Below are 27,938 nucleotides of genomic sequence, written 5' to 3'. Positions count from 1 at the left end.
ATTTTTTTTTTGTCTTGCATTAAAAGTGGACTCATGATGTTCACTGCTTTCTCTGCCTATCAACTCCTGGGCAGGGCTTTTTAATATAATTTAAAATTAAAAATGGCAGGCTCATCATTGAACTTTATATTCTGCCAAAACAGAAGAAACATTCTCAGGTTGTGTCCTGAGTTTGAAGATCTGATAACATCTACATTTATGGGAATACAGGCAATTAATTGTATGTTCTTTCTACCAACACATATCCCAGCCAGGTTCCATAATACTGAATTATGACAAGAAAGAAAGCAGATAAAATTCGAAATAACAGTCGATTCCAGATGGTGTTTATTTAAATAACACTGTCTTTATTTTTAGACAATGCTGAAACTATGGTATTGTTTCCTTAACTTAGTTCCAGTTAAGTCACTCACCCAATATCTAAGTAAGTACACTATAGTGACTGCATATAAATCTCTGTCTTGTAGGGGCACAACTAATTTGCTATTTTTGAAGCTGAGTGCTTTGTGTAGAGCCAATTAACTGTTGGAAACTTCTTTCAGAAAAACAGCGTCTTTCCTTTCTCTCACGGCCTTATTTGAAAATAGGAACAAGACCCTGAGTGGATGAGACTAATGGTCTCCATGCGAGATGGAGAGACTCTGTCCTTGATCCTGCTGCTCAGAAACATGTGGCTGCTCCACCTTGAAAGGCTAATTCATCCTCTTTCACTTCCCCCTGCTAGAATCCTCGCCGAATGCCACTGGGGATTCCATTTACTTTACCTCCCAGGGGATTCCGGAGGTTCCATATTTCTCACCCAGGTCAAATTTCAAAAGAGCAGCATGGCTCTGATTACTGAACTGACATCTCATCTGACCTCTGCCTCACTGAGGAGCTGGACTTCCGAGGCTTTCAATATTCAAATTTAATTTCAGCTACCTGAGAGTGCCAGCTTCAGCAGGAATAAAAGAATACCCTGCAGCATCTGTAATTACTGATTAATTTGAATATATCCTCCAATGCAGATTATGAAGGCTTTGCTAATAAGGACTGGTGACGTTGCTGCTTTTTTTTTTTTTTTTTTTAACAAGGATATTGAGAAAAGAAGGGAAGTAGAGAAGAACCAGAATTTTTTTTGCAGTCATAGACTTCTTTGAAATGATCATATTATTATTATTATTGTTCTTAGATAACTCTAAGCTTGTGCTACTTATTTCCTACAGTTATTTTTATCAAATAATACACTTGGTAGGTTGGATTTTGAGTCTTCAAAATGAACTGACTGAATCAAAGTTTTTCTACCGTTGTTGAGTTCCTCATTAGACTAGGATTTCTTTGAGCCACTGCCATATTCAGGTTCCCCCCCCACCCCCCCAATACATCCAACACAGAGTAGACAATAACTGTCTGTGGAATACAGGATTGAATGAAGATAAATGCCACATCCTTCTAGATGCTTTCCCACCTAATCTGTGTCCTAAACTACTTAAATCTATTATTTAAATTTAAGATTTGTTTAAAGCTAATACATGTTACTTGCTGCTGTTCATGAGAGAATTGGCAAACATTAAAATCTAAACTTACTTTTGAGACATTGATTCATACTGACTTCCACTGACAAATTAGAGGCCAACCAGTCCTAAAGAATTATAATACATTCCATTCTGACTAGAAAAATACAAAACTACACTTAGTTTCAAAAACTTAAATTTGGTGCCAGTTAGAGTCATCTTTCCTACACATGCTTATTATTCAAATTAGCTGGAGCCTCTGGAAACATTTAGATTCCCCACAGTCAGAGGCAGGACCCAGAAACGTGTATTTTTTAACAAGCTCCCCCATGAGTGCTATGATCAGGCAATTTTGGTAATCAGTGAATTAGAGTTCACTAAGATGTTGCAGGATTGCTCTTGATGAATATGTGGCATTGATCTTTAAGGACCAATAAAATCTTACTGGAAACAGTTTTGGATTTTCTTGTACAGAAAATCCAGAGTGAAGTTGCAAATTTTTGATTTATGCTTTTAAAAAAACCTGGACAATTTCAGGGAGGGGGAGAGAATACTACCAGCTTTTTTCCCAAAGAAGAAAGCCCCCATGGAGTGAATTTAGGTTTATTTAAACACCATGACACTATGACTAATATATGGGATGAGAAAATCCATTTTCATTTCTAATTTTTCCATATGAGAACCCTTCCTGAAATTTATTATTGTTTTACTTTGGCTTATAACCTTAAAAATTAAATACTGGAAGTGTCTGTCAAATTTTGCAATTTTCCTGCTAACTGCAGTAAAAACCAGTTCCAAGAGTATAAAACAAATGTCATTTTCATGAGAGCAAAGGAACATTTGACTTTCAAATAAAAAATGTATCTGAATTCATAGTGTGGAGAAATATAAAAGTTAGTTAAATGTTAGAAAATATTGGAGACAAGAAAGAGAAAAATAAGATTAGAGATTGTGATGAGACAGTATCATCATGTGCTCCATCATGAAAGATATAATGTGGAATTTTGTCAAAAAATAAAATGCTAAAGTAAATGCAATTCATATAAAGGCTCTGGGAAGATAGTGAAAAACTGACATTTCAATGAAAAGAACAGGCATCTATTTTTCTTTAATTGATTTTTGGCATAAACACACACACACACATATACATACATCCATATACAATGACACACACAATTAGACACTCCTCTGTACATGTATACTTTTTCCTTGGTGTTGTTTTCCTGAGGCTTAGTCAGTTATGACTAATGAAAAACAGAAAGGGCATTCATACATTTTTTTTAAAAAAATCGGCATTCATACATTTTTAGTATTTCATTTACACACTTGTGGTAAACCTAGAAAATTGCTATTATTCTGAGATCGTTTTTCTGAAGTAATCTTGTTTCTGAATCTATATCAGATTCCTACACCCACATCCCTAAAATCTATTAGAGCAAGAAGTCAATAAAAACTGAAAGATACAAAAAAAATTAGAAAACTTTGTAAATGTTTCCTTGTGAAATGTACATACATAAAACATTTCACAAGCACATGTTTTGCTTTGAAACGTTCAATTCATTTATAATATTTGCATGGATGAAAGTTTGTAGCTGAATTTGCACTCGTAAATATTGAAGACTTTTTCCCTTATGGAAAGTAACCATGAAAAACAAGTCACAAAGAATATTAGGAATCAATAGGAAATGGCTTATTCAGAAAAAAATTAATTGCTAAATTGCAGAGGGCTTCTGTAAAGAAGAGCACACCTTTTATGCATAAAAGCTTTCTGTATAGGTAAATAACTAGTAAAAATAGTAATAATGACAAAGCACAATAATTATTTGGATATATACAAATGTATGCTCTGGTATATAAGTATTTTGGAATACAGACATACATAGAGATATGTGTGTATATAATATATATAGTGCCTATATTTCCAAGTGTTCAAAGAACTTTTGCTCTTCCTTCTTAAACATATAGTATTTCTTTACCATAATAGTAATTGCTGTCTTCTTAGGTACAGTTTATTGGAGTTTGTTCTTTTTTTTTCAATAATACATATTAAACTTATCTAATGTTTTTCTTTATCATACTGAATTAGTTATAATACCATAAATAAACTGGCTACATTTAATTTTAAAACTGTCACTTGATGTAGGCTTAGCTAATTGTCATGTTTATAATATTAAAATGGTTTAATTCTTCAGAAATTTTTATATTGATCGATGACACTGATTTACTGTCTCACATCAGAATTCTGGTCTACATCCTTTTCACTGAGTATCAGCTTACTCTCATAGTTGACCAACTTGCCTAGTGGGAGCCTATTTCTTTATTGTAAAACTTATGTGGGGAATGTCAAAATCATGTATTACAATAAGTGTGGCTCCTAAGTATATGGGTTTATAGTTGTGATCTATTTTGTGCTTCCAGAGGTAGGTTTCTGGGGCTCTGCATTAATTTGAAGGTAGACTAGTAAGCTTAAAATGTATGCTATAAACTCTACAGAAATCACTGCAATAATAAAAAGAAGTTACAGCAAATAAGTCAACAACAACAAAAAATCCCACAGGAATCATTAAAAAATCCTACGAATCCAAAAGAAGAAGAAAAGAAAGAAGTAGAAAAGATGCAACAAGTAGGAAAATAGAAAGATAATAGATTTAAACCCAATAATATTAATATTCATATCAAATATAAATGGTTTAAATGCTCTGACTAAAAAGCAGAGATAGTAAAGTTGTAAAAAGGAGACCCAACTCCTTTGCTGCATAGAAGAAATGTATTTAAGGGCAGCCCCGGGTGGCTCAGCGGTTAAGCGCCGCATTCAGCCCAGGGCCTGATCCTGGAGACCCGGGATAGGGTCCTGCGTCAGGGTTCCCTGCATGCAGCCTGCTTCTCCCTCTGCCTGGGTCTCTGCTCGCTCTTTCTTTCTCTCTGTGTGTCTCTCATGAATAAATAAATGAAATCTTAAAAAAAAATTCTGTAGAAGAAATGTATTTAAAATATAAGGTACAAATGAGTTAAAAGTAAAAGTATGAAAAAAACCCCACACCAACATAGCATTAAGCAAAAGAAAGCTGGAGAACCTCTCTTAATGCCAGTAAAGGAGATTCCAGATCAAAAAATATTTCCAGGGATAAAAAGATAATTTTCTAATCATAGAGGAGCTATTTGATCAAGTGTACATTACAGTCCCACTTATTCAGGCATCTTTTAACAGATCTACAAAATACATCAAGCAAACACTGATATAACTGCAAGAAGAAATCAGGAACACCACAATTAGAGCTGGAGATTTCCACATTGCTTTTTCCATAATTGATAGGAAAAGTAGATAGAAAATCAGTAACATAGAAAACCTGAACACTATCAAGTAACTTGGTCAACCCAACAAAAATTTTACACACGTTTCATAGAGAGATCATGAAATAAAATGCATTAATGTGCAAATGCCTAGTCTATTAAGGGAAAAATTAAAAAATTATTCACATATAATCATAAAGTCACATGCTTAATGTAAATGGAGACAAAAAAAGTATTTCATCAGTACAATAGTTTGATCATATTTTAATTTATACCTCTTTCCTAAATCAATCTATATAAGGATTTTGTGAGTATAACTGTGCTTTTTTTAAAAAATATTTATTTTAGAGAGGGAGGGAGAGAGAGAGAGGGATAGAGAGAGCATGCACATGTTGGAGGGGAGGGGCAGATGGAGAGGGAGAGAGAGAATTTCAAGCAGACTCCTGCTGAGAGTGGAGCCCTACTCAAGGCTCAGTTCCATGACCCTGAGATCAGGACTTGAGCTGAAACCAAGAGGTGGACACTTAACCAACCCAGGTGTCCCTACAAATGTGCTTTTTAGTGACTATTACACATGGATATTAGATGAGAATACTTATCTACCTTAAAATTAATATCAAGAGCTATACAATTATGAAGTTTAAAAAACTTCATCTTATGGAATATATTTTCATTCTCTATGCATCAGAATGACTACTGTAAGAAAGTAAAAGTTAGAGACTGAAACAGTTATTTGCCATAAATCATGGCAAGTATTTGTCCAGGGCTCACAAATATATTTGAAGACAATTTAAAGAAAAAAAAATCCTATATCCATTCCATCTAAGATCTATTGATTAGAAAACATACCATTATTTTAGCTTCTTTTAGAAAATAATAAATGCTCCCAATTTAATTGTGACATTGTAAAATAAACCAATTTCTGAGATGCTAAAATGTAAAGTGTGTGTGTGTCTGTGTGTGTTCTGAGATGTTAAAAGGTAAATAGGTGTGGATTTTATAATTGAAACCTAGAAACATGTCTCTCCTAAAATGAATTTTATGTGAATTGAATTTAAACTCTGTTGACTCACTGGAATAGCCATGCCAGGCTTAATATTGCTGAGAAAATGTATCATGTACAATGTCTGACTCTTGGTTTGTCTCAGATCATGATCTCAGGGTCATGAGATCAAGCCCCGAGTTGGGCTCCACGCTCAGTGAGGAATCAGCCTGAGATTCTCTCCCTCTTCCTCTCCCTCTGCCCCTTACCCAGCTTGCATGTGTGTGTGCTCTCTTTCTAAAATTAAAACAATAAAATCTTTTTAAAAAATAAAATTAATAGTGGCAAGTATTCAAACAATGATCATTTACATGTGCTTTATTAAATTTTTTGTTTCTATTAGATTTATAAAATATAAGCAAATTTTATTTAGGTGGATCTTAGCTAATTGAGACTATGGGAATGTTAAAGTTTTTTATTTAACATACATTTTTTCAGTTGTATATAGCCATTATTCTTAAGACATATGTATAAATAGTTCACTAAATCAAACTTAGATACAGTTTGGTCTTCCATTTCTGGATGTTACAAACCACTTGGATCACTTACCTTATCTTTTCTTTGTTTTTCATCTTGGTATACAGTCCAGTGTTCTCCATCATTGCTGTAAGCTAGTTTGTAGGACCCTACGAACTGTACATGACCAAAATCCTTAGCTCCTTGTGTAATAATGCCAGTTACTTTGGTAGGAACCAGCAGGTCCACCTAAAAAAAAAAAGGAAAAGACATGATTTAAACAATAGAGTCCATGATAAATTTGCAAGTCTCTTGAATTCAGGAGATAAAGTAATATACATGCTAAAGCCAAAAATGCACTGATTATTTGTATTTTGAAACTGATGACTGAGTCTTTTATTGGCTTACAACTTTGATTTTGCCACTGGATAAGCTTAGTTGAAAACTTGAATAACTATTTTGACCATTTTAAAATAAAAAGTGATAGTCATTTCCGTCTACCAATCAGTTGTATATTAAACCGATTCATCTAACTGTGCAGTTTTGTACAACTATGATGGTACAAAATTGCAGGGCTGACCTTCTTGAGATGATTGTTGTCTTTCAGAGCTAGGGCTTATAATTCAATTTGCTGACTTTACTGGTCAATTCAATAATAATAAAAATAAAGCTGCACTTATGTACACTCAGGAATAAAAATATTATATGTATCACAGTTAAACATTAAAGAAAAAGCCACCATTATTTCCATGAATTTTAATCAGCTCAGGAATACATAATTGAGTAATAGTAACCACTGTTCAATGAAAATCTCTTTCAGAAAATGACAATCCTAAACATGCCTAGGAGGAAGTCAGGCATTCTTCAAAAATGAAGGAGGATTAAAGTATGAATCTATGACTTGTGGGATCTGTACTCCTGATGTGTTTGTTCCTATAAACTATGCACTTATAAAACCACACACCTGTGGTAAGCATTTAATTAATCAAGATGTAATTGAAGCAAAAAGATAAAATTGGTATTTATGAAAAAAAAGAATACATAACATTGAATAAGTTAACATATTTCTTCTTTGTTCTCTAATTCATGAAGCTTTTCTTATGATGTGAATTTTTTAAAATTATAGGAATCTTTATTTTCCACGTGGACAATTCTTGTAATAACTTTACCTTTAGGTTTATTAATGTTCCTTGATCTACAGCTTCCTCTCTCTTTCCACAATAGCCATCTACTTCCTCTTACTTCCTATGACTAAGTGTTCTGCTTACATCCTTGATCTTATCATCTTTTGCTGTTGTGATCCCATGTGTGACCTTGGTGGCTTTCAACCACTCTGTCCTTTTGTTTCTATTTCAGGTTCTCCATCCTGTGAGATGTATGTAGCCACAAATAGATAGTTGTGGGTCAGATATAGTCCATGAATGAAAAGAGAAATCTAGGGAGAATGTGTTGAATAGACCATATTTAAAGACTGTATTTAGATGCTCTTCAATAAAGATTTGGAAAAAAACTCCCAATGTTTCACAGCCTATGAATGTTTAAAAAAAAAAAAAACACTCATAGGGGCTTTTCACTTTTTGGAATATTCTTAATTAAAGACATTAGGCTCAAACTGGACAATAGGTAAAGACAGAAAACTACCTTTAATGCTTTATCAAAACATTTTAGAAGTTTTAGCAAAAACCATAAAGTGCTTTTCTTTTTGCTATTTCCCAACCATGTATTCTATCATCTAAAATGTCTTATATGTCCCTCTGATGCAAGATGGCGGAATCATGATACCTGGGGAGGAAGCTGTTGATGCCTCACATATACCATGCGGAGTGCTTTCTTATATGTCCTCACTGAACACTTTCAACAGCCCTGCACAGTACCTTTGAGATGAGGAAACAGATGCCTAATGTAGCATGATGCATGAGCCAAAGATAAATAACGAGCAAAGGGAGGATCTTAGATACAAGTCTATCTTTCTGACTCAAAGCTCCACCATACAAATAAATTCTCACTCAGTGGTTTCTTTCCATTCTCTGTGACCATTTCAGAAATTCTGAAGAATCTCAAAGCTTCTTCACCATACTCATCAAACTTACAGTAACTCTACACCCCAAACCAAACCAATGCCAGCTTTACGATACTAAAAGAGCCCTGTGTTTTAACACGAATTTCCTCTCTGTTGTTCTCCTGTCCACGGTTAAAAATACAGGTTGCTTTTGTTGTCCTAAATCCAAATATAATTGCGCAGAGACACCTAGGCATAGCCACTGGTCTTCAAAACGCTCTTAATGTTGCTGACACTCAATTAATGGGAAACAAAACAAAACAAAACACCTTACAGCATTCTAAGCCAGTGTGTTACCATCAATGCTATAAACACACAGGAACTCAAATGGTCTCCAAGAATATGAACACTTCTGAGGCTGAATTCTAGTTTCTATGAGTCTTTAGCTAAGATGACGCAATGAAGAGTCTTATAGCATATCTCTTTTTCTGTGGTATTTGTTAAAGTCAGCTGGGTTTCCTGCTGGGTGGAGATGTTTTCTCCTTAAGTTGTGTGTCTTGGCTCTTTCTAACAGATATGTTTTTCTCCCACTCTAACTGCTCCCCTTCTTCAGCTTTTTTTTTTTTTTAACTAGAAATGTTTTTCTTTTTTGTTCCAGTTAAGTCAACTTCTCTACTTAAATAGTCAGCAATCTGTTTCAAGCTGGATTTTGTCCTAAAAATTGCTACATTAAACTCAGAATACCAGGCCTAAGCAAACCCTTTTTAGTGTAAAAATAATCAGCATCCCACACCTAACACGAAAATTCTGCAACAGGACATGTACAGATCTCAGTCTGACACACAGACATGTCACTCTCATGTTCAGCACTCAGGATGATCCCAGAAAAGCTCATCTTCTGAATCTATGCTTACCATTGGCCCATAAGTATTTTGGCTTCTTATAGATCTTCTGAGTTAAAGTTGTACTGTAAACATGCTGGACAAAATGCCTTTAGCTGTTTTAGATAGACCCTCACCTCCCAAGGTTTGGCTTCAATACAACAGGTTATTTAGGGCACTGAGCTGGCATATGGGTAGACATTTGGCTTAGCGCACTGCACTTCATGTCTGGATCTGTATTTAATGTGCCTTACATATAACAGTCTCTCAATGAAGGTTTTGCTGGATTGAGCTAAAACCACTTCTTAAGTATGTTCCATGGACAAGAACCAACCGTGGCTAAGGATGCCACAAGATACTATAGCAGAAAATGCCAGCTGTCTTTCTCTTATTTTTTTACGTAGGATAACATCACTGGTCCACGAAACACAGTGTCACAGTTGTATCATCCAGTTTTTACTGGGAAAGGCAACTAGTTAAACATCCTCTCTGATCTTCTGATTGTGAGAGGCAGTCTATTGTAGAAGGGCTGGATGGTCTGGGTCCCCGAAATGACTACTCTTACTGGCTATATGCCCTTGGGGTGGCTACTTGACTTGTCTACATCTCAATTTCCTCATCTGAAAAATGAAAAGAACAATCCTCATAGGATTTTATGGGTGAATTAATATTTACTAAGTGTGGTAAGCAACACATAGAATATAGTAAGGGGCATATAAGAATTTGGTAAGAATAAAACAATGAATAAATTTAGGGGAATACTCTATTATCAGTCTCAGCATGTTATTAGAAACATAAATATAGAATCAAGGAAACAGGGTGGCCAGATAGTCCTACAAACAACTTCTGGATCATAGTACATGATTTATGGGTGAAATCATTTACTATTTCCTTTTAATTATATGAGTAAAAAAAAAGGATGCATATATAGAGAGGCTTAAATGATATGTAAATAAAGAAAAAAGTATTTCATGAGGGTTATGTAGGAATGTAACTTTTTTTGTTGTAAAACATTCCATGTTTTAGTGAAGCATAAATATTTTTAGAGTATCTAACTTAGGAAAATTGTAGAACAACTAAGAGTATCTGTTTGAGAAAGGTCAAGATAAATGACATTTCAGAGGTCTGCATCACCCTGACAGATGGCTCCCTGGAAGGGCAGAATAGGAAAGTCAGCTGATTTTCATAGAGATGTTCTTAAAAGGGTGAGGAAAATGAAAAGTGATATAGATAAACAAGTGAAAAGAAAAGAAATAAAAAGGCCAAAGAGACGTATTACAGAAACATACAACAGAGATGCATCTAAAATGCTTTAGAGCTCAGCTATCTTGAATGACATATTTTATAACTTCACAGAACTTGGTAAAATTAATTCATTAAATATAAGTAACTTTGAAGCTAATATAATTACATAGTGTTCAAAAATGAGATTAAGGGCAAAATGTTTAGACACCATTTTGGTTTCAATAAAGAAATTTTTACTGTAACATTACATAATACAATTAATTGTATGTAATCCTACCTACACTTAAGGCACATAATTCCTTGTACTTGGTATTTGAACAGTATTGTTGGTTATCAAATGTTGGTTAACACTTTTAGCCCATATTTCCAGGCCAGCTAGTTAATGTGATCAACTTATTTTGCAAGATCATCCAGCTTGGGACACCTGGGTGGCTTAGCGGTTAAGCATCTGCCTTCAGCCCAGGTCGTGACCCCAGGGTCCCGGGATCAAGTCCCACGTTGGGCTCCCTGCATGGAACTTGCTTCTCCCTCTGCCTGTGTCTCTCCCTCTCTCTCTGTGCCTCTTATAAATAAATAAATAAATAAATAAATAAATAAATAAATAAAATCTTAAAAAAATATTATCCAGCTCAGCATCTGATATGATCTAGTAGGTCTAAGGTTACAGGTTCAGAATTCTTTTTTTTTTAAAATTTTTTAAAATTAATTAATTAATTTATTTATGATAGTCACAGAGATAGAGAGAGAGGCAGAGACATAGGCAGAGGGAGAAGCAGGCTCCATGCACCGGGAACCCGACGTGGGACTTGATCCCAGGTCTCCAGGATTGCGCCCTGGGCCAAAGGCAGGTGCTAAACCGCTGCACCACCAGGGATCCCAGGTTCAGAATTCTTAAAATCCTATATACTATATATTCATTTCACCAGTCATTACTGCTTTCCTTCCCTCTTTTACTGAAAAAATTTAAGTTTCTAATATTTTTAAATATTTAATGTAGCAATTACTTTTTCCATGTTGGACTTAACAGTTATGAACATTAATACAAAAAATTGTACCATAAAATAACCTTTCAAAAAATTGAGGGACTTTTCTGTTTTATTAGTATTCTGTTGTATGCCTTTTCCATGTACAACCACATATAACCCTTGTATGGTGCTCTAAACAAGTTTTGTAAGCTTAGGTGATCATTCAGAAGCATGTTTTGTAGGACACCAGGCATATAGCAGACATTCCAAATGTCTAGGCATCATTTTCCCTGATTTCAAAAATTGAGATAATTCTGTACTTAACAATTACCTGCAATCTCAAACCTGGGTTACACCCCTGTGATTGCTGTTGGCTCATGACTGCTAACTTTTTAAGAGTTCGCTTAGAATCATGCATGTAGTTCAACTGCATGTTTTAACTGAGGATGGGAGATAGCATAACTATACATAATTTATATTTAATAATTTTAATTTAATAATATTTCTCACATTAAAAAGTAATACATGCTGTCAAGAAAAATTGAAAATATAGAAGTAGAAAATAACTGTCTCACTACCAGATACAATCAACGCTTTTTCTAAACACATTTTTTAGACAAATTTGTTGTACTTGGCATTTGATTGGGTTACCAGGTGTTGGTTACACTTTTAGTCCAGATTTTCAGGTCAATTAGTTTATTCTTTTTCCCCCTTAATATTTTATTCGTGGTTCTCTATGTCAATAAACTATGTTTAAGATTTTTTTTTTGCCATAACATGCCATGTTAAGGATTTACCACAATCATTCACTATAAAACATTTACTTCTCTCTGTATCCTCAATTTTTTTCTGTTAAAATTAACACCCCCATAAAACCCTAGTCCTTTCATTTGGCCACACATCTCATTTACATGGGATAAATTCATAGAATTAAGGTTATTTGGTCAAAAGATGTGAAAATAGATTAGTTTTCTCAAGATAAATAATAAACACTCACTGTGAAAATCTCAGTGGTAAAAGAGAAAGAATTCAGATAACAATCTATAATTTTATTATCCAGAGTTAATTCTTATTGACCTCTTGATATTCATATTTGCAGATATTTCTTATTCCCATTTTTCTTCATAAAAACAAACACACAGTATACGTGTTGCTTTATAACTTGCATTTTTTCACTTCATCTGGATTTTTTTATTAAACAACAATTAATAGTGTGTCATGGCTCTAACACTCTCTGTTATAGATACATGAATGAATATGAAAATTATTTAACCAGTCCCCTATTGATATTCCTTTAGTTTGTTTCCAATTCTTTTTTATCAGTAAAAATGTAGAATGAACTCCCTTGTTCATATCTTTTGCATTTGCTGTAACTGTTTCTTTATCAGCGTAAAAGACCTGCTATTTGAAACGTGATACTGTTTCCTTTGTCTCCAGAAAGATTATACACTGCATCTACAGTACATATTTTTTTCTCTACATACTCACCAATCCCCTGTTTTATAACATTTTATTTTGACAACTTAAAAAATGGTACTTTATATTTAATGTATATAAATTGCACTAAATGACATTTGATTAGATTTACATTCTCCTAATTTTTCAGTCTCGCTAATAATACATGCATATAGTCTCTCTAATGTCCTTTATTAACTACTGGAGTAGAGATTTTCTTATTGGCTTTAAGAATTATGTATTTATATAGCATCAATATTGGCTTCTGTCATATTCATTGCATTTTTTTCCTAATCTGCTGTTATTTAATTTTAAATTTGATGTACAAGTTTTAAATTTTCCTATTCTCAAATCTACCAATCATTCCCTCTGTGATTACATATTTTGGTATGGCTTAAAAAAATGTCTACTTAATTACATTATTTAAATATCATCTAAATGTTTTCCTATAATTTTCTGTGGGTTTTCCTTCTATGTTTTCTTTCAACATCTAAACCTTCTTGGCTTTATGGATATGTAGGATGTGATAAAAAGTTCATACTTAATTTTTCATAAGAATGTAATTTTCTCAACACTTTTCCCCAAATAACCCAGTTCTTTTTGTTTGTTTCTGTTCTCTACCTGGCTGATAGCTACAAGGTTTGCTCTTTAGTTTTGAAATTAACACTACTAATGATGGCCGTCATCTTCATATACCAGGATATATCTTGATGAGAGTAGAATCTCTTTTGCTGTTTCTCAATGGAATCAAGTGGGTCCATTCAAGCTGTAGACTAATTTCTGCAGGAGGGAGGTATGGTCAACAGGTTTTCCTGTATTAGAGTTTGTTTAAAATGTTGCTTCTGCTTCTTTTGGTGTCTCCCAATAGAAGGTGGGTTAACCAAAGATGGGTTCTTTACTTTCGATTTTTCTTATTTATATTATTTTCTCACTCATAGCTTTCATTTTTTTCATTCTCCTGTGCATTGTCAGGAGTTTCTCCATTTCGTCCTCAATATGATGAATTTTATTTTATTTTTTTTTTTATTTTTTATTTTTTTTAATTTTTATTTATTTATGATAGTCACCAAGAGAGAGGGAGAGAGGCAGAGACACAGGCAGAGGGAGAAGCAGGCTCCATGCACCGGGAGCCCGATGTGGGATTCGATCCCGGGTCTCCAGGATCGCGCCCTGGGCCAAAGGCAGGCGCCAAACCGCTGCGCCACCCAGGGATCCCTATTTTTGATAATACAAGTTCTACTGCTAAATTTTAAAATTTCCCTGAAATACACTATTATGAAGATATACCTCTTTCTTCATCTCAGTATTCATCTCATCCCTCTATTATTCATGGAGAAAATTCCTTTAAATACGTTCTAGTAATGCATTGTTTTGGTAGAAAATTTTCTACTTTGATAGATTATCTTTATACCTTTAGAACAATTTCTGTCCTTTTGTTATTCTACATGTTAAAAAACAAGCTCCATATCATCTTGTTTAATTTTCCTTTACTTGAACAGAGTAGGGACAGTCCTGATGTTTGCTGGCACACTGGGCACAAGGGTTTCCCTTCACCTTTCCTCGTTGATTGGGCAGTTGTGAGAATTCTCTCTGACCTTCAGCACTGTCTTCATCCTTGTTACCAATGTCCAGCAGACATTTATGCTGAACACCTTAGTCTGAAGGACAAGCCTCTCCTACTCTTGTTGTTTTTCCTCTGAATATAGGAAACTTATTTTCTTGATAATACACAGTCCAAAGCACTCTCTCGTCAAATGTAAAGTTACAGGGTGCAGGCAATTTGGTCTCTGTTGTTCACCAGTGCCTAGCATATATAATGTGTTTCAATAAATACATAGTGAATGAATGATTTCTGTTTTAGGATTTAATGAGCTAACATGTAGTCAACACATATTCCACTCTACTTTGCCAGGTTTGTATTCCAGGGCAAATGCGTGTGATGAGACACTGGGAGGTAGAATGGTGGCCACTGCATACAGTTTTTGGTTGTAGTAAAGTGATCGGTGGGCCCTCCAGACCTCAAGGCAGGCTCTGGGTCTTAACCACTACTACTCTGATTTAATGCTGGAATCTACACACTGGTTTCAAGGGACTCTGTCCAGGGCCTGGTGGTGTACATTTGTATGTGTACTTTGTATATAATGGAAGGGAATCAAAGGTTGTAGCAGAAGTTGAATGAGTTAAAATGATGTAAGTGATTTCCTCATAAGCTCAACATAGGAACACTTAAAATCAGGTTTGCTCTCTCAGCTCCAGAGGAACCTTTCAAATGGAGTTCTCAGGAAAAAGTCAGAGAAAATTCAACCGGCCTTCACTAAAACTTCATGTGTAAACCAAAGTTCATCTATCATGATTTTCTCATTAAATCTCAAACAAGTTTAAAAGACAAAAGGACCAAAATGATAAATACATTAGGGTTAATAAAATACAAAGACTGAATATAATGCCCTTGTATTGACTTACTTAAATCATGATATATAAAAGGAAAATAAGGTGGTTTTCTCACTCTTTTTTTTAATGAGTAGACTTCTGTAATATTCTATACAAATTTTATTTTTGAATTGTTTCAAAAACAACATTCTCAATTATAGTTAGATGTAACTAAAAGTGACATCTAGTTAACAGGTAGGCTCTTACCCATTTTTTCAAAGAAAAAAACATTTGAAGAAAATTATAAAACTTAGAAAATTCCTAGGGAAAAGAATCATAACTTTTCTCATTGGGTTATTGAAAGTGATTTTTTGCGGAGTTCACCAAAAATAAGATCACTCTGAGACAGTAGTATTACCATATCTTTATGTAACTTTCAAGCCTGATTTTGATTAGTCTGGAACTTTGGTTTATTCCATGAATAAAAATTCAGAGCAATGGCTAATTGAATTAGCCTGCAATTGATAGGGTCATTATTAATTGGTAAATGGACACTTAATACAAAACTTTGATCTAAGAGCATAATGATATCCAATAAATATTGTTCGGATATTTTAATTAGAGCGGTGTCAAAGCCCAAATGAAGTAGAAAATAAAGAAAATTACTGGCAAGTGATTTGCATGTAATTTAAAAAACAAGAACACAACTTTTAAATAGGAATTGAAGTAGTTTGTATTTAGTGCTTTCTGATAGCACAGTGAGAGGGGAACTTAGGTAAAAATTGCATCAGCATCTTTTATAAGCTAAAGATTCACTGAACCAACAATCAAACTTGCATGCACTTCAGTAGCCAGTATTTGGTTGACTGTTTACTTGAAAAAGCTGTTTGAATATATTTCTTTGGCAACCACTTTACTGAATAGTACCAAAGGCACTTATATTTTGTATAATCATTACATATTCTAGAGACTGACATTTACAAATACAAAACATCCATACACAAATATATGTTGATATGTAAATTTACATAAATCCTGTTTTGTGACAAATAAATAAAATTGTAAGGACTCTGAAAATAAAACACCCACAAATTAAAGTATACTGCAACAGCAAATCCCATTGCATATCTTAGATATTACAAGGCCCTCAAAAGGTAGGAAAGTTGACAGAGAACACACAACCTATTTTATGTACCATGCTTGCTGGAGGAACTATGCATTTTAGGTTGATATAAAACTTTGACATTCTCACAATTTATAAATCATCCATTGAGTCCCATACACGATTTTGTTTCTTTTCTTTTCTTTTTTTTTTTTTTTTTACGATTTTGTTTCATGAGACCAAGTTGCCTTAATACTAGGATTTTCAGTCTTCTCATATGCACATTATCTGGTGACTGATTTTTAGGCTTAAACAACATCAATGCAAAGAGAACTAGATGTAACTTTTCCCCCCTAATCCTCACAAAAGGAAGTAGAAAGGGGCATGGCCTCTCAGGAGTCAAGCATGAAGTAAATGCTTCAAATTACTTTGGGAGAATGTATCATCAGTGTCAACAGCTGGAAAACAGCCCAGGTCACTGCTTTACTCTGAAGTGATTGGAGGGGAAAGGGAAGGGATATGGCTCAGCAGGAAGAGCTGCCTGCGGATTACAGGGTTAAGAGCCATTGACACAGAAAGTGAACTGCCCTAAAGGGTGGCTTTAAAAAAAAAAAAAAAAAAAAAAAAACCTCCAACCCCCACCCCCAAACTTTTGTCCAAAGGATAGAATATACATATAGTGTGGATAAAAAGGATACAAATTAGTTCCATTCAAATGCTAGTCAGTAACACTGTCAGCATTTTATTTGTGTAAAAAGGCAAGCCTGGTTCCGGTGGATCTGGCAAGGCTGTCCATCAGTACACCAGTCACCACACACTGTAATTGAAGTTTTAAAGAGCCTCATTGAAAACCCTGGTTATAGATTTCCTTATTGAATACCCATAAAATCAACGTGTTTTATTTATTTATGGTAAAAATATCTTCTCTATAGTCTTCAACTGTTATTGATGTTCATTTCCATTTGTTTTGTTCCCAAGCAGAAATAAGGAGCAGTTGAATTCTTGAAACTCCAATTTTGTTAAGCTTCTCTTTTAGGTCCTAACATTAATTTCCCATTTGTTCTCTTTAATATGGGGTCCAAGGTCTTTTCAGCTTATTAAGTGGTTAAAATAGAAAACCGGGAGCTGGATGCTGATAAAAATCTAAGTACTACCTGATGAACATATTTTAATTAGCTTCCACACTACAACGTGGCCTGGATATATTTATAATCAAGCCCCAAATAGGTGTACACCTAACAGTTATAACGTCATGAATTGAATATAGGCTATATAGCTTTTGTAAAATATGTCCTTCCTGATTGCATATGAACAATAAGATGCTAATACTCTCCGTCTTTCAAGAAGTGGGGCTATATTTAAGGGACTCTCGTATATATGCTTCTCTCAGAACAAGAGCTCATTTCTTGGTGCAATCAGCTCCAAACAATCTCATATTTTTAAAATCACATTCTTTAATTCTAAAACTATTCATGCACTATATTTTCTATTACTGTAAAATAGCTCATAAACCACAGTTTTAAAATTAGGTATGGAATTAATAAATCATTTGGAACAAACTCATTATATTAAGTTTATTTAATTTTTTTTTTTTTGCATTTGTATTCAAGATTTTTAAAACTCCCTAAGTTATAGCTCATTTCACTAAAGGATCACTTAGAGATTTAAATGAAGAATTTCATGAGACACTTCCCGCTCTTGTGGTTGAACATCTTTGAGATAACTGTCTTTGATACCCGATCTGAGACTCTAGTCACAAAGCTGCTGATGTTTTTAACATAATTTGAAAAAAAAATCAGAAGTGAAATAAACAGAAAGTAGAAGCATAATTCCCTCTTATTTGATATTGTAATTGCTTAAGGATCCTAAAATCTGAAAGATATTTTAGTGACATTCAAACACTGCTTTAAAGAAGAGAGAGGAATCATGTAGAAATTATTGGATAGAATGACAGCAAAAGCATAATTTTAGAAAGTTATTTACAATGGAATCAATCAGCAAGTAATCAAAACAGAAAGAAAAATAAAGAAACTGTTCATCTTCATAAATAACTCACAAGATTTGTCTCTTGATCTTGTGGCTTTTCGTACCTAAAGAGGTATTTTGACACATCTTTCTCATTACAGAGAAATCTGGTACATTTCAAGGAATGCTGAAATATCTGTTAATTTAGGAATCAGAATATGCGCTCTGACACATTTGTATGTTAAACAGAATCAACTATAGGTCCATGCAAACTATTTTTTAGTTTCCCTTTTCAAGACACTTAGGACAGCGGTCATACATATAATTTAACACTCTAAAAAATTAAAATAGTCTAAAAAATCATGATCTTATAATGCACTGCCTCCAACTCCTTTGTACACTAACATTTTCTTTAAAAAGTAACAGCAAGGCACGTGAACAGTCATGCAGAGATCATGCTTTAGGAGCAAGAAATGTGACCATTATTGGGGAAATTGAAAGATTAACTATAAAGAATAATTCTGAAATAACGTATTCTTTTGAAAACTTTCAGATCAAAATAACAAATATGGTTGTATTTTCAAGATAGAAACAGTAATTTAAAATAGTCCAATAGGAGGGCGCCTGGGTGACTCAATCAGTTAAAGCATCAGCCTTCAGCTCAGGTCCTGGGATCAGCCATGCCTAGGGCTCCCTGCTCAGCTGGGAGTCTGCTTCTCCCTCTCTCTCTGCCCCTCCCCACAACTCCTGCTCCCTCTGTCTCCCTCTTGCTCTCTCTCAGGTAAATAAATAAAATCTTTAAAAAATAAAATAAAATAAAAAATAAAATAAAATAAAATAAAATAAAATAAAATAAAATAATAAAATAAAATAAAACAGTAAAAACCCAGACATTAAGAATGGATCTAACATTTCCACACCGAGTTTTTTTTTTAATTTAATTTAATTTTTTATTTTTTAATTTTATTTTCTTTAAAAGATCTATTTACTTTCTTACTTGAGAGAGAAAGAGAGGCAGAGAGAGAAGGAGAGAGAGAGAGGGAGGGAGAGAATGGAGTCGGGTGGGACAGAGGGAGAGAATCTCAGGCAGGCTCCCCATTGAATGCAGAGCCCGACCTGCATTCAAAGCCCTCTTTTCAAAATATCAGTCTATACTCTCTTTAGCATATTTTTCCAAAGTTTATATAATGTATTAGATTGTTCTTGCAATAATCTGTTTAGGAATGTCTGTCCTCTACTAGATTTTGAGCTCTTTGAGTGCTCTAATTATGTTTTAGTCATCTTTACATCTTCCAGGTTTATTCTAAGGTATGCATGTATTAAGGATCCAGGAACACCTTCACTTGATAGGTAGATAGATGAGATAGAAAGAGATTGGATCAGAAATAAACCTTGGGGTTTGTTTACGAAGTATAGCAGGGCCAGCTTTTTTTCACAGATAAGCAGCAAGGAAAAATGATGTGTAAATATCTAAAGAAATGTTTGAATGAAGAAAAATATTTTCCTGAGAGAGAAGATTTAAGGTACAGTATTAAGAATTTCATGTTTATACTCCATGGAGCTGTGAATTTGGCAGCATTGTGCAGTGTAGTATAAGCTTTGGCAGAAAAAGATCAAAGTTAATGAGAATGACTTCAATGCTTTGTCAGTAATGCAGAATGAGGTTAAGTTCCCTAGATTCAAAGAGCAGTAATAAGAATGGAAGACCCAGGGATAATCTGACAGGTGAAAGGACAGGACCTTTATTTTATTTTATTATTATTATTTTTTGTAGTGTTCACTCAATTGAATCAGAGATTAAATCAAGATAAAGAGTGTCAAACTGACAGCCAACGACAGCCCACAAGAATAAGAGTGGGTTAACACATCAAGGTCAGAAATGGGTAGATAAAGAGTTGGACAAGAAGCGAGTAGAATACCAGATCTAATGTCATTTTGCCAAGTAAGTTTCAGAATCAGGAGGCTAAGGGAACCAGTATGGTTTGATTTCTCCCTCGAGGACTAGGAAGGCAGACCAGACAAATCCAAACTCAGTATTGACTCAAGAGGCCAGACTAGAGGAATGGCACTCACATGGGAACAAGGAAGAGAAGCTAAGTCAGGATAGCTGGTCCAGAGTATCTTGGGGGACAGGATGTTACAGTTGGCTGATGGGATTTTAGAAACTCAAGGTGACAAAAGACAATAGAGCTGCTGCAGAAGTTTGCAGATCTGAGACATACTTTATAGGAAGTAGAGTAAAAGAAGGTGTGTCAAATGGGGACTAGAGGATTTGGGAGCTGTCTGCTAGGAAATAACAGGTAAAGTTCTAAGCACACAGACACTCTGTGTACCTAGGAACAGACACAGGTATAAAACTATGTCCCCTCAGTGGCTAGATTCTCTTTTCAGGAAATATTGATGAGACTAAATTTGGGATGAGAAGCAATAACATCAAGCAGAGAATCAACTGAGAGATGAAATAGGTTTGTGGTCCAAAACTGCCTATGGTAACAAAAAGGAACAGCAGAGATTCTAATGATGCCTGACTCAGACTTCGTGTGTCAACGCTTTACATGTGCATTGTCTTGGAATAAGATGGACTCTAAAGTTTGGGACTCGGGAGGATGAAGCTGCAAGTATGGATGAAGTACCCTCAATTGTGAGGGCTGGAAGTATGCAGAGAGCTCATTACACTGAGCTCCATCTAGATTACTGAAGAGCTGAGGGTCCTGGAAAGTGCTGCACCAGAAGTCATCTGCTGCTCCACTTGTCCTAGGCAAAAAATGCAACCCCATTCACAGCCAGACAGCTTCTTCCTATGACAGACTAGATATGACACTGAAAGAAGAGGGTGTAGTAGGGTTACCTATTTGGGTAATATACCATGGCCCTAAGCAAAAATCACACACACACACACACACACACACACACACACACATGCTGAACAAGCATTACACGGTTCCTACAATTTTAAAATTCCCTTGATTTGCTCCTCAAACATTACCTTGATTCTCTCTCCTTCCAGCTGAGATTGAGTAAAAGGAAGAATGCAGGGGAAAGGAGAAGCCTCTTTGTGCTTGGTGTCTGTACATTCTTTTTTGTGCTAATTGTACAGTATATTCCTTTGCATGCTGACGACTCCAGAGAAAAATAATCCAGAGAAAGAGGTATTATTAAAATCTCTCATGATCCATATAGGGCATTGCACTAGTTCTCTCTTCTGAGAGATTTCTATAATTTAACAAGTCTTGGTAGGGCATATCTCCTAGGAAAAATGTAAGATATTCTTTTGGTTGGACAAAATTTTTTAAAGACTCTTCTCACTTTTTCCCTTGCTTGGTTGGGAATATGAAGTGTAGGTTTTTAGTGACAATTTAATTGTAGTCTCTATATGTTGGTGTTGAGCCCAGAAAGCTTTAGGAAATGGAGGATTTTTGTATAGCAAAGTAATAAATAGGGGTTATACACACTCTAAAATCTCTTGCTTATTCTTATTCCTGAAATCAATTTTTGGTTAAAAAATAAAAAAAAACTTTTTTAAAAATAAGTAAATTCGTCTTGATTTTACATGTGCTTGAACTTTCTTGCTGATTGTTTTCTGTATTTTACCTGTCTAGTACTAGCTAAAATTATTTTTAAATTCATTACTTTAAAATTCAGTAAATTAATTCATGCAATTTAAAATCTGCTTTTCATAGCTATATGAAAAAGTTTGTATTGTTATTTTAAGTACTAAGATGTGACTTGTTTTCAGTCGCCCTGATGTTGGAACTGATGCATGTATAATTTTTAGGGTCAACTGAGGTTTACAGTGAACCATAAAGTTTCATATTAGGAAGTATAGAGTTGCAATGAAGAACATAAAAATAAGACCTAGAAACAAGATTAATGCTTACTGAGAAAAATGAAGGAGAGGCTAAGTGCCCTGATTTAAAAATAAGCATGTAAAGTGTTCAGTACCACTTCCTTTGATCTAAAAAATAAAAAGGATATAATTGGCAAACCAGTCCAACAATAATAAATAAAACAATGGCTTGTATAAAATACCTTAGTCACCAAGTGCTCCTCAATACTTGAAAATTTAAAAAATATTTTTACAGAGTGGTAAAATTCTAAATAACCAAGACATAGTGTATATAACAGTTTCTTTCATCAGATGCTTTATGATATAGAACTAAAACCATATGACATAGATTTAAATCTTAAATCTGGGGGCACCTGGTTGGTTTAGTTAGTAGAGCATATGTCTCTTGATCTCAGGGTTGTAAGTTGGACCCTATACCATGGCAGGTATAGAGATTATTTAAAAATAAACTCTTAAAAAAATCTTGACTATGTTGCACCTTAGTTTGATAACCTAAAGTAAGTTCCTTTCTGAACCTCATTTGTAAAATGCAAGGCACAGTTCAGAAGATTTTTGAGGTATCTTTCCAATTGCAGATCTCTGTAATTCCCTATGCTACATGCTAATCAATAATAACCACTTATGTTAGATTTCCTTTTATTTTCTATTTATCCAAACATCAATCCAATACTTTTTGATGCCTAAGCCCCCAGGTTCCTAAAGTCCTCTTGTGCTGCTCTGGTATCATGGGAGAAGCAGATTCCTATAAGCAGAAATTACAGCACAGACGCATGGACCCCTTGGGCATAGGAACACCTGCACGGTGTGGAGAGCCATCAGGGCCTAGGTGAGCCTGGATGTTAAAGGATTATTTGGAGCTAGGGCTGTGATCGGGGGAGGTAGGCATTCTAGACCAGGAGAAGTGCACTTTCAAATGTACAGTATCTTGAGCTTTCTGTGTTTGGAGAAGGAGAATCTCCTTTTGGCTGGAACATAGGGCTGAAAAACTGTAGGGGAAGGAGGCTGGAATGGAAGATTTGAACTAACTCCTGAAGGTTTTCTTAGTCACTGGCCATAGTAAGTAAAAGAAGAAATTTACAGCATAAGGAATTTAGATTTTAACCTAAGTGTGCTATTTGAAAAGTAAAAGTCTTTAGGTTTTCATCATGCTTTCTGCTCGAACAAATCCTTCAACCTCTGGATTTTAGGTTCTTTACAAAATGCCCAGCCCTACTGTTCGATACCATGTTTCTGTTTTGCCAATCTTTTCATTTTTCTAAATTTGGGCAGTCCCTAGCTACCAATTTTTATATAGATCACTCCATTTGCTAATGCTTTGGTTACTTCTTGAGTTTCCAATAACATAAAAGTCTATTAGCAATATATATAATTTGTGAGTCCAGCAAGCACTTCAGTAGCGATTTGCACCTTTTTAAAAAGTAGCATGTATTCGTATAGCATGATGTAAATTTGAATATTTTTTATTTAGCCAGACTACCAAACAGTATTCTATCCTTAATTTCTAGTGACATGAGTATGCTGACTTTCTAAAGTTTACTATTTGTCAAAATACATAGCCAATTTTTTATCTAGGGAGATATTTCCTACATCACCTTTTAGATGTGCTAGAGAAAAAGCAGCTGCTAAAAATCAATTTCCGATTTCTGAAAAGTGCAGATACACTGGGTATCTGCAGGTTTTATTTCAAAGTGTTTGCTTTTTATAGTTTAATCTTTTAAATGGTCACTGCAACTTTGTCTCATTATCCATATATATGTCCAGTACATGCAGACTCATCCCTTGTGTCCAAACCTCCACATTTTTGTTATAATCTCTGAAAAGGAATGTTTACATACACAACTAAATGTCTGAAAGGCATAATGTCACAAGTTCTTTTTCATATTTCTTTGGGTTAAGAAATTTGTTTTACAGATCGTGTCAGGAAATATATATTCAGATATCACTATGTATATCACAGATAGTTCATTACATATAATAATTAACTACATATCATATATATAGTTTATTAAGAAAAATCTCAAATAATGTTTGTTATAATATGATCAAAGTGTACTAGAAAGTAAAATGGAACCTGGGCTGGGACGGCAAACTGGAATACAGTGACATCTCCAGAACTCTCTTAGACATGGTACAGTCTTCTGATGGCACAGGATACACTTGCCTGCAACTTGCTTTTTCCCACTGAAGATGACCCTCCATCCTTAGGTATTAACATTCAAGCCCGCATTGAAATTGATCAGAAAAGTATCTGTGTAAGTTCTTTCTCACATTTGAAGAGAAAAGTAATGACAGCATTAAGGCAGCCAAAAACAACACGTTTGTGAGTCGACATTTCAAGTGATTTATGTGCTTATGAGACGAGTCAATAAAATAATGCATAATTACCAAATCTACTGACACATAAAAGAACAAATCATCTTTTTCTGAGTCAGGCAACTTCTTTTCCAAGGTGAATAAAATTCAGTGAGTGTTATATTTATTAAATTTAAACCCTTTTCCCTTTGAAATTATATGTTAAAAAAGATCAATTAAAACTATGCTCCCATAAGAACAAAAGAAGAATAGTTTTTCTTTATTGTTACCATCTAGATTTGGGGTCTGTCTTGTTTTGCACAGAACTCATCTGTTCAGGCCAGGAAGTATGCGGAAAAGCTCTCCCAGTAGAGCTAGCAGCCTGGACTCAGTAGGACTTCAGTCATTTTTTTGCCTATGTCTCCCCAGACAATTGTCTATCTTTTCTGAGACAGTTTCCTCTCCTCTAACGTGAAGTCCGTAGCAATTGTCCTGACCTCCTTAAATAATTGTTTTCAGGGCCAAATGAGATATGAAAATATTTTTGTAAGAGCAAAATGCTATACCAAAGTACATTTTAAAAATAATTTCCTGTCATATTTAGTTAAAAACATGTTTGTTCCTAAAAAGCTATATAAGCTGAGTTTCTTAGAAATAAATGACACCAATTTAAAATCCAATATAAAGATGCAATAAAGAGCAATAGCAACTCTATAATGACCACCAAGAACGATATTTCTTAATCTTAGGCCAAATCCAAGTACACAACTTGTAGATGTGGTTAGTTTTTTAGGTTGAGAATCCTTTGTTTTTTTGTTTTCATATTTTTTATTGGAGTTCGATTTACCAACATATAGTATAACACCCAGCGCTCATCCCGTCAAGTGCCCCCCTCAGTGCCCATCACCTCACCCCCTGCCCGGGTTGAGAATCTTTTGAAAGGGAATGTTTTTAAGGCATTAGAAGATGATTTTAAGAAAAACAAAATCAAATATTAGGGCTTTTGTTCATAAATTGATTTAGGGTGACAAAGTTAACTTCAGACTGCTTTCTTTATTTTCCATGTGGTTCAGGACAACTGAACAAATCCCTGGCAGTCGCGTAATGGCTCTTCCTTAGGTACTTAAACTCTAGGAATTGGGCTTGTAGGAAAATATAATTCCTCTTAAATTTTAACAAATGTTAAGTAGAGAGAAGCAGCAGCTCCTCCCCATCTGCTCTTCCAGATACAAGAAAAGATTAGTTCCATTAGATAAAGATCTGGAATCTCTCTGACTTCCTTTTTGCTTCCCTCCATCCCTCTCTGCCTTGTGCTAAGGTTGCCTCTATTCCCACTGTCCAAATGTGAGGCTCTGCTAACAGCTCTACTGAATGGAGGACTCCTAGATAGAGGAGATATATTAGCCAGAAGAATGTTTGGATTTTTTCCTTGCTGATACTGTCTTGAAATGTGTATTGCTCCTTATCTTTTGTGAAGTGGAGAGTGAGTGCCCCTGCAGGCTCTCTTCAGTCTTTACAGAATGTGCTGTAGGATCAGTTCTTTGAGTGAGAGAGGAAGAAGGACACAGGAAGATACATAGGATGGCTAAAGAGATAAATGATCTTGTAAGAGGTATTTGACTCAAGTATGGACTTTAAATGTGGTAGGTGGACTCTTGGGTAACCACCACAGTCATTTCAAATTTCTTGCTGCCCACACTGTTCTATATTCCCCTCTGCTAGATACAGGCAGGACCTGTAGTTTGCTTCTAACCAATATGGCGAAGATAATGGGATTTCAGTTCCTCGATCATATTACATTATATAAGATTCTGTCTTAGCAGACTGCAGCTAGAGTTTCTTCTAGCTGGTTTGATAAGTTCAGAGACCATGTTGAGAAAGCCCCAGAGCAGGAAACTAGGAGTTGCCTCTAGAAGGAGAATGTGAGCTCCGACCACTGAAGGTATCCTGTAGGACACGAGGGCACCCTCCAACTGACAGCCAAACAGCTGGGCCTTCATATGGCGACACGGTAATGAATCTTAAAATAATTTGAATTGTCTTGGGAGCAGCGTTATCCTCAATCAAAATCACTTGACACCTTGACTGCATCCTTTGAGACCCTAAGCTCAGGACCCAGATAAGCCATGCATGGACTCCTGCCCCACAGAAACTAAGATAATAAATATGCTTTGTTTTCGTTTCCAGTAAGTTGTTATGCAGCAAAAGAAAGCTAATACACCAGATAACAGGAGGAAGTAAAAAAGATGACTTGGTGAAATGATTAAAATGCAAGTAATAGAGCAAAAAGGAAATGGGTAAAGCGAAGGGCACAGGGTGGCATGGGGCATGGTTAGCACCAGAGTGTTCCGTATTACTGACGAAGAGTAAAGACCTATATTTGTGAATGGAATGTGAAACACTGTTGTACGGGATACCTTTGGAGTGCATTCATTTCAGCTTATCCTGTGTTTTTTTCAGATCCTGAAGCTTTTCTTTCCATTACACATTTACGTTGCTTGCTTCTTAAATGTGATCCTGATATTGCATATTCCACTTTCAGAGCTTTGTTTAGAATCTCTATAGCAACTGGCCTGCTCCCCCTTCCTTGCCTTACCTAGGTGAACTGCAAGAAACAGTATTTTGTAAGAACATAAGCAGTGAGAGTTGACATTGTAAAAGTCTTTTCATTAGGGGTAAAGTATAATGAAGTAGTTAAATCTTTTTTTAACTAGAAAAAGCTAGATGTACTTTCTGGTAACCAATCACTCTATCTTACTGTATCCGGCTCATCGATTCACCATCTGCTTCCAAACTTCATCCAACAACATGTTTTTCCTCTTTGATCACACCTCTTATTTTCTCACTTTTATTTAAATTCATATGAACCTTATGAAAGTTAACACGTTCACGCTCCCAACACCTCACACACAATCAGAGTCTGTGGGCCATTCACGGACAATTAATGATGGCCATGAGGTAAGCAGCTCAGAGAGCTCAGTATTTGGACACCCTGATGTTGGCAGCATCAGGGTCTGAGGGAAAACAGGGTTGTGTGGAGTCGCAGCCACAGCTACAAATAGCATCTCTTAAGTTTTGGCAGGATCCTGACATATACTTGGATTATCTGCCACCCTTCTCAAAGAACGTGGGTTTTCCCCACTGCTCTCTTTCCTCCTGCTGTCTTGGTGAGAAATGCCTTTCTCCCCAAAGTTCCCCATGTCAGAATGGTGTCCTCACACAGCCCTTGCTTCAGCAAAACTATTTGTCATCCACATTTGGCAAATTTGTGGATTCAGATGATTTCCATTTTATGCTCTGCAATCTATTAGTTTGCCTCTGAGGTTTCATAAAGCTTAGCAGGTGCAACACACAGGGATTCAACGATGCATGGATGATGGTAGATAATACATACTATTTTCACAGTGTTACATTTCTAGACAGCAGCTCCCGGCAAGGACCTAGAAAAGCACCTACAGGTAGGTAGACTTCATGTGTAACTCCAAGATAATTCATAACAGCAAAGAATTGAAAGAATATGATCACTGTGTCCAGA

General features: G+C 35.1%; 1 protein-coding gene across 2 annotated transcripts in view; it reads right to left on the bottom strand.

Moving 5' to 3' along the window:
• Window positions 1–27,938, bottom strand: part of EDIL3 (EGF like repeats and discoidin domains 3) — a 393,012-nt gene that overhangs the window by 16,540 nt on the left and 348,534 nt on the right. For both annotated transcript variants that reach the window (XM_025437114.3, XM_025437115.3), the window contains one exon: window positions 6,376–6,531. In XM_025437114.3, the coding sequence (XP_025292899.1) occupies window positions 6,376–6,531 (156 nt within the window). The remainder of the gene's footprint in view (window positions 1–6,375; window positions 6,532–27,938) is intronic.

This window comes from Canis lupus, chromosome 3, assembly GCF_003254725.2.
Source record: "Canis lupus dingo isolate Sandy chromosome 3, ASM325472v2, whole genome shotgun sequence".
In the NCBI taxonomy this organism is placed as follows: Eukaryota; Metazoa; Chordata; class Mammalia; order Carnivora; family Canidae; genus Canis; species Canis lupus.
The sequence above is the reverse complement of the archived record's forward strand: the minus strand, read 5'-3'. Positions and strand labels throughout refer to the sequence as shown.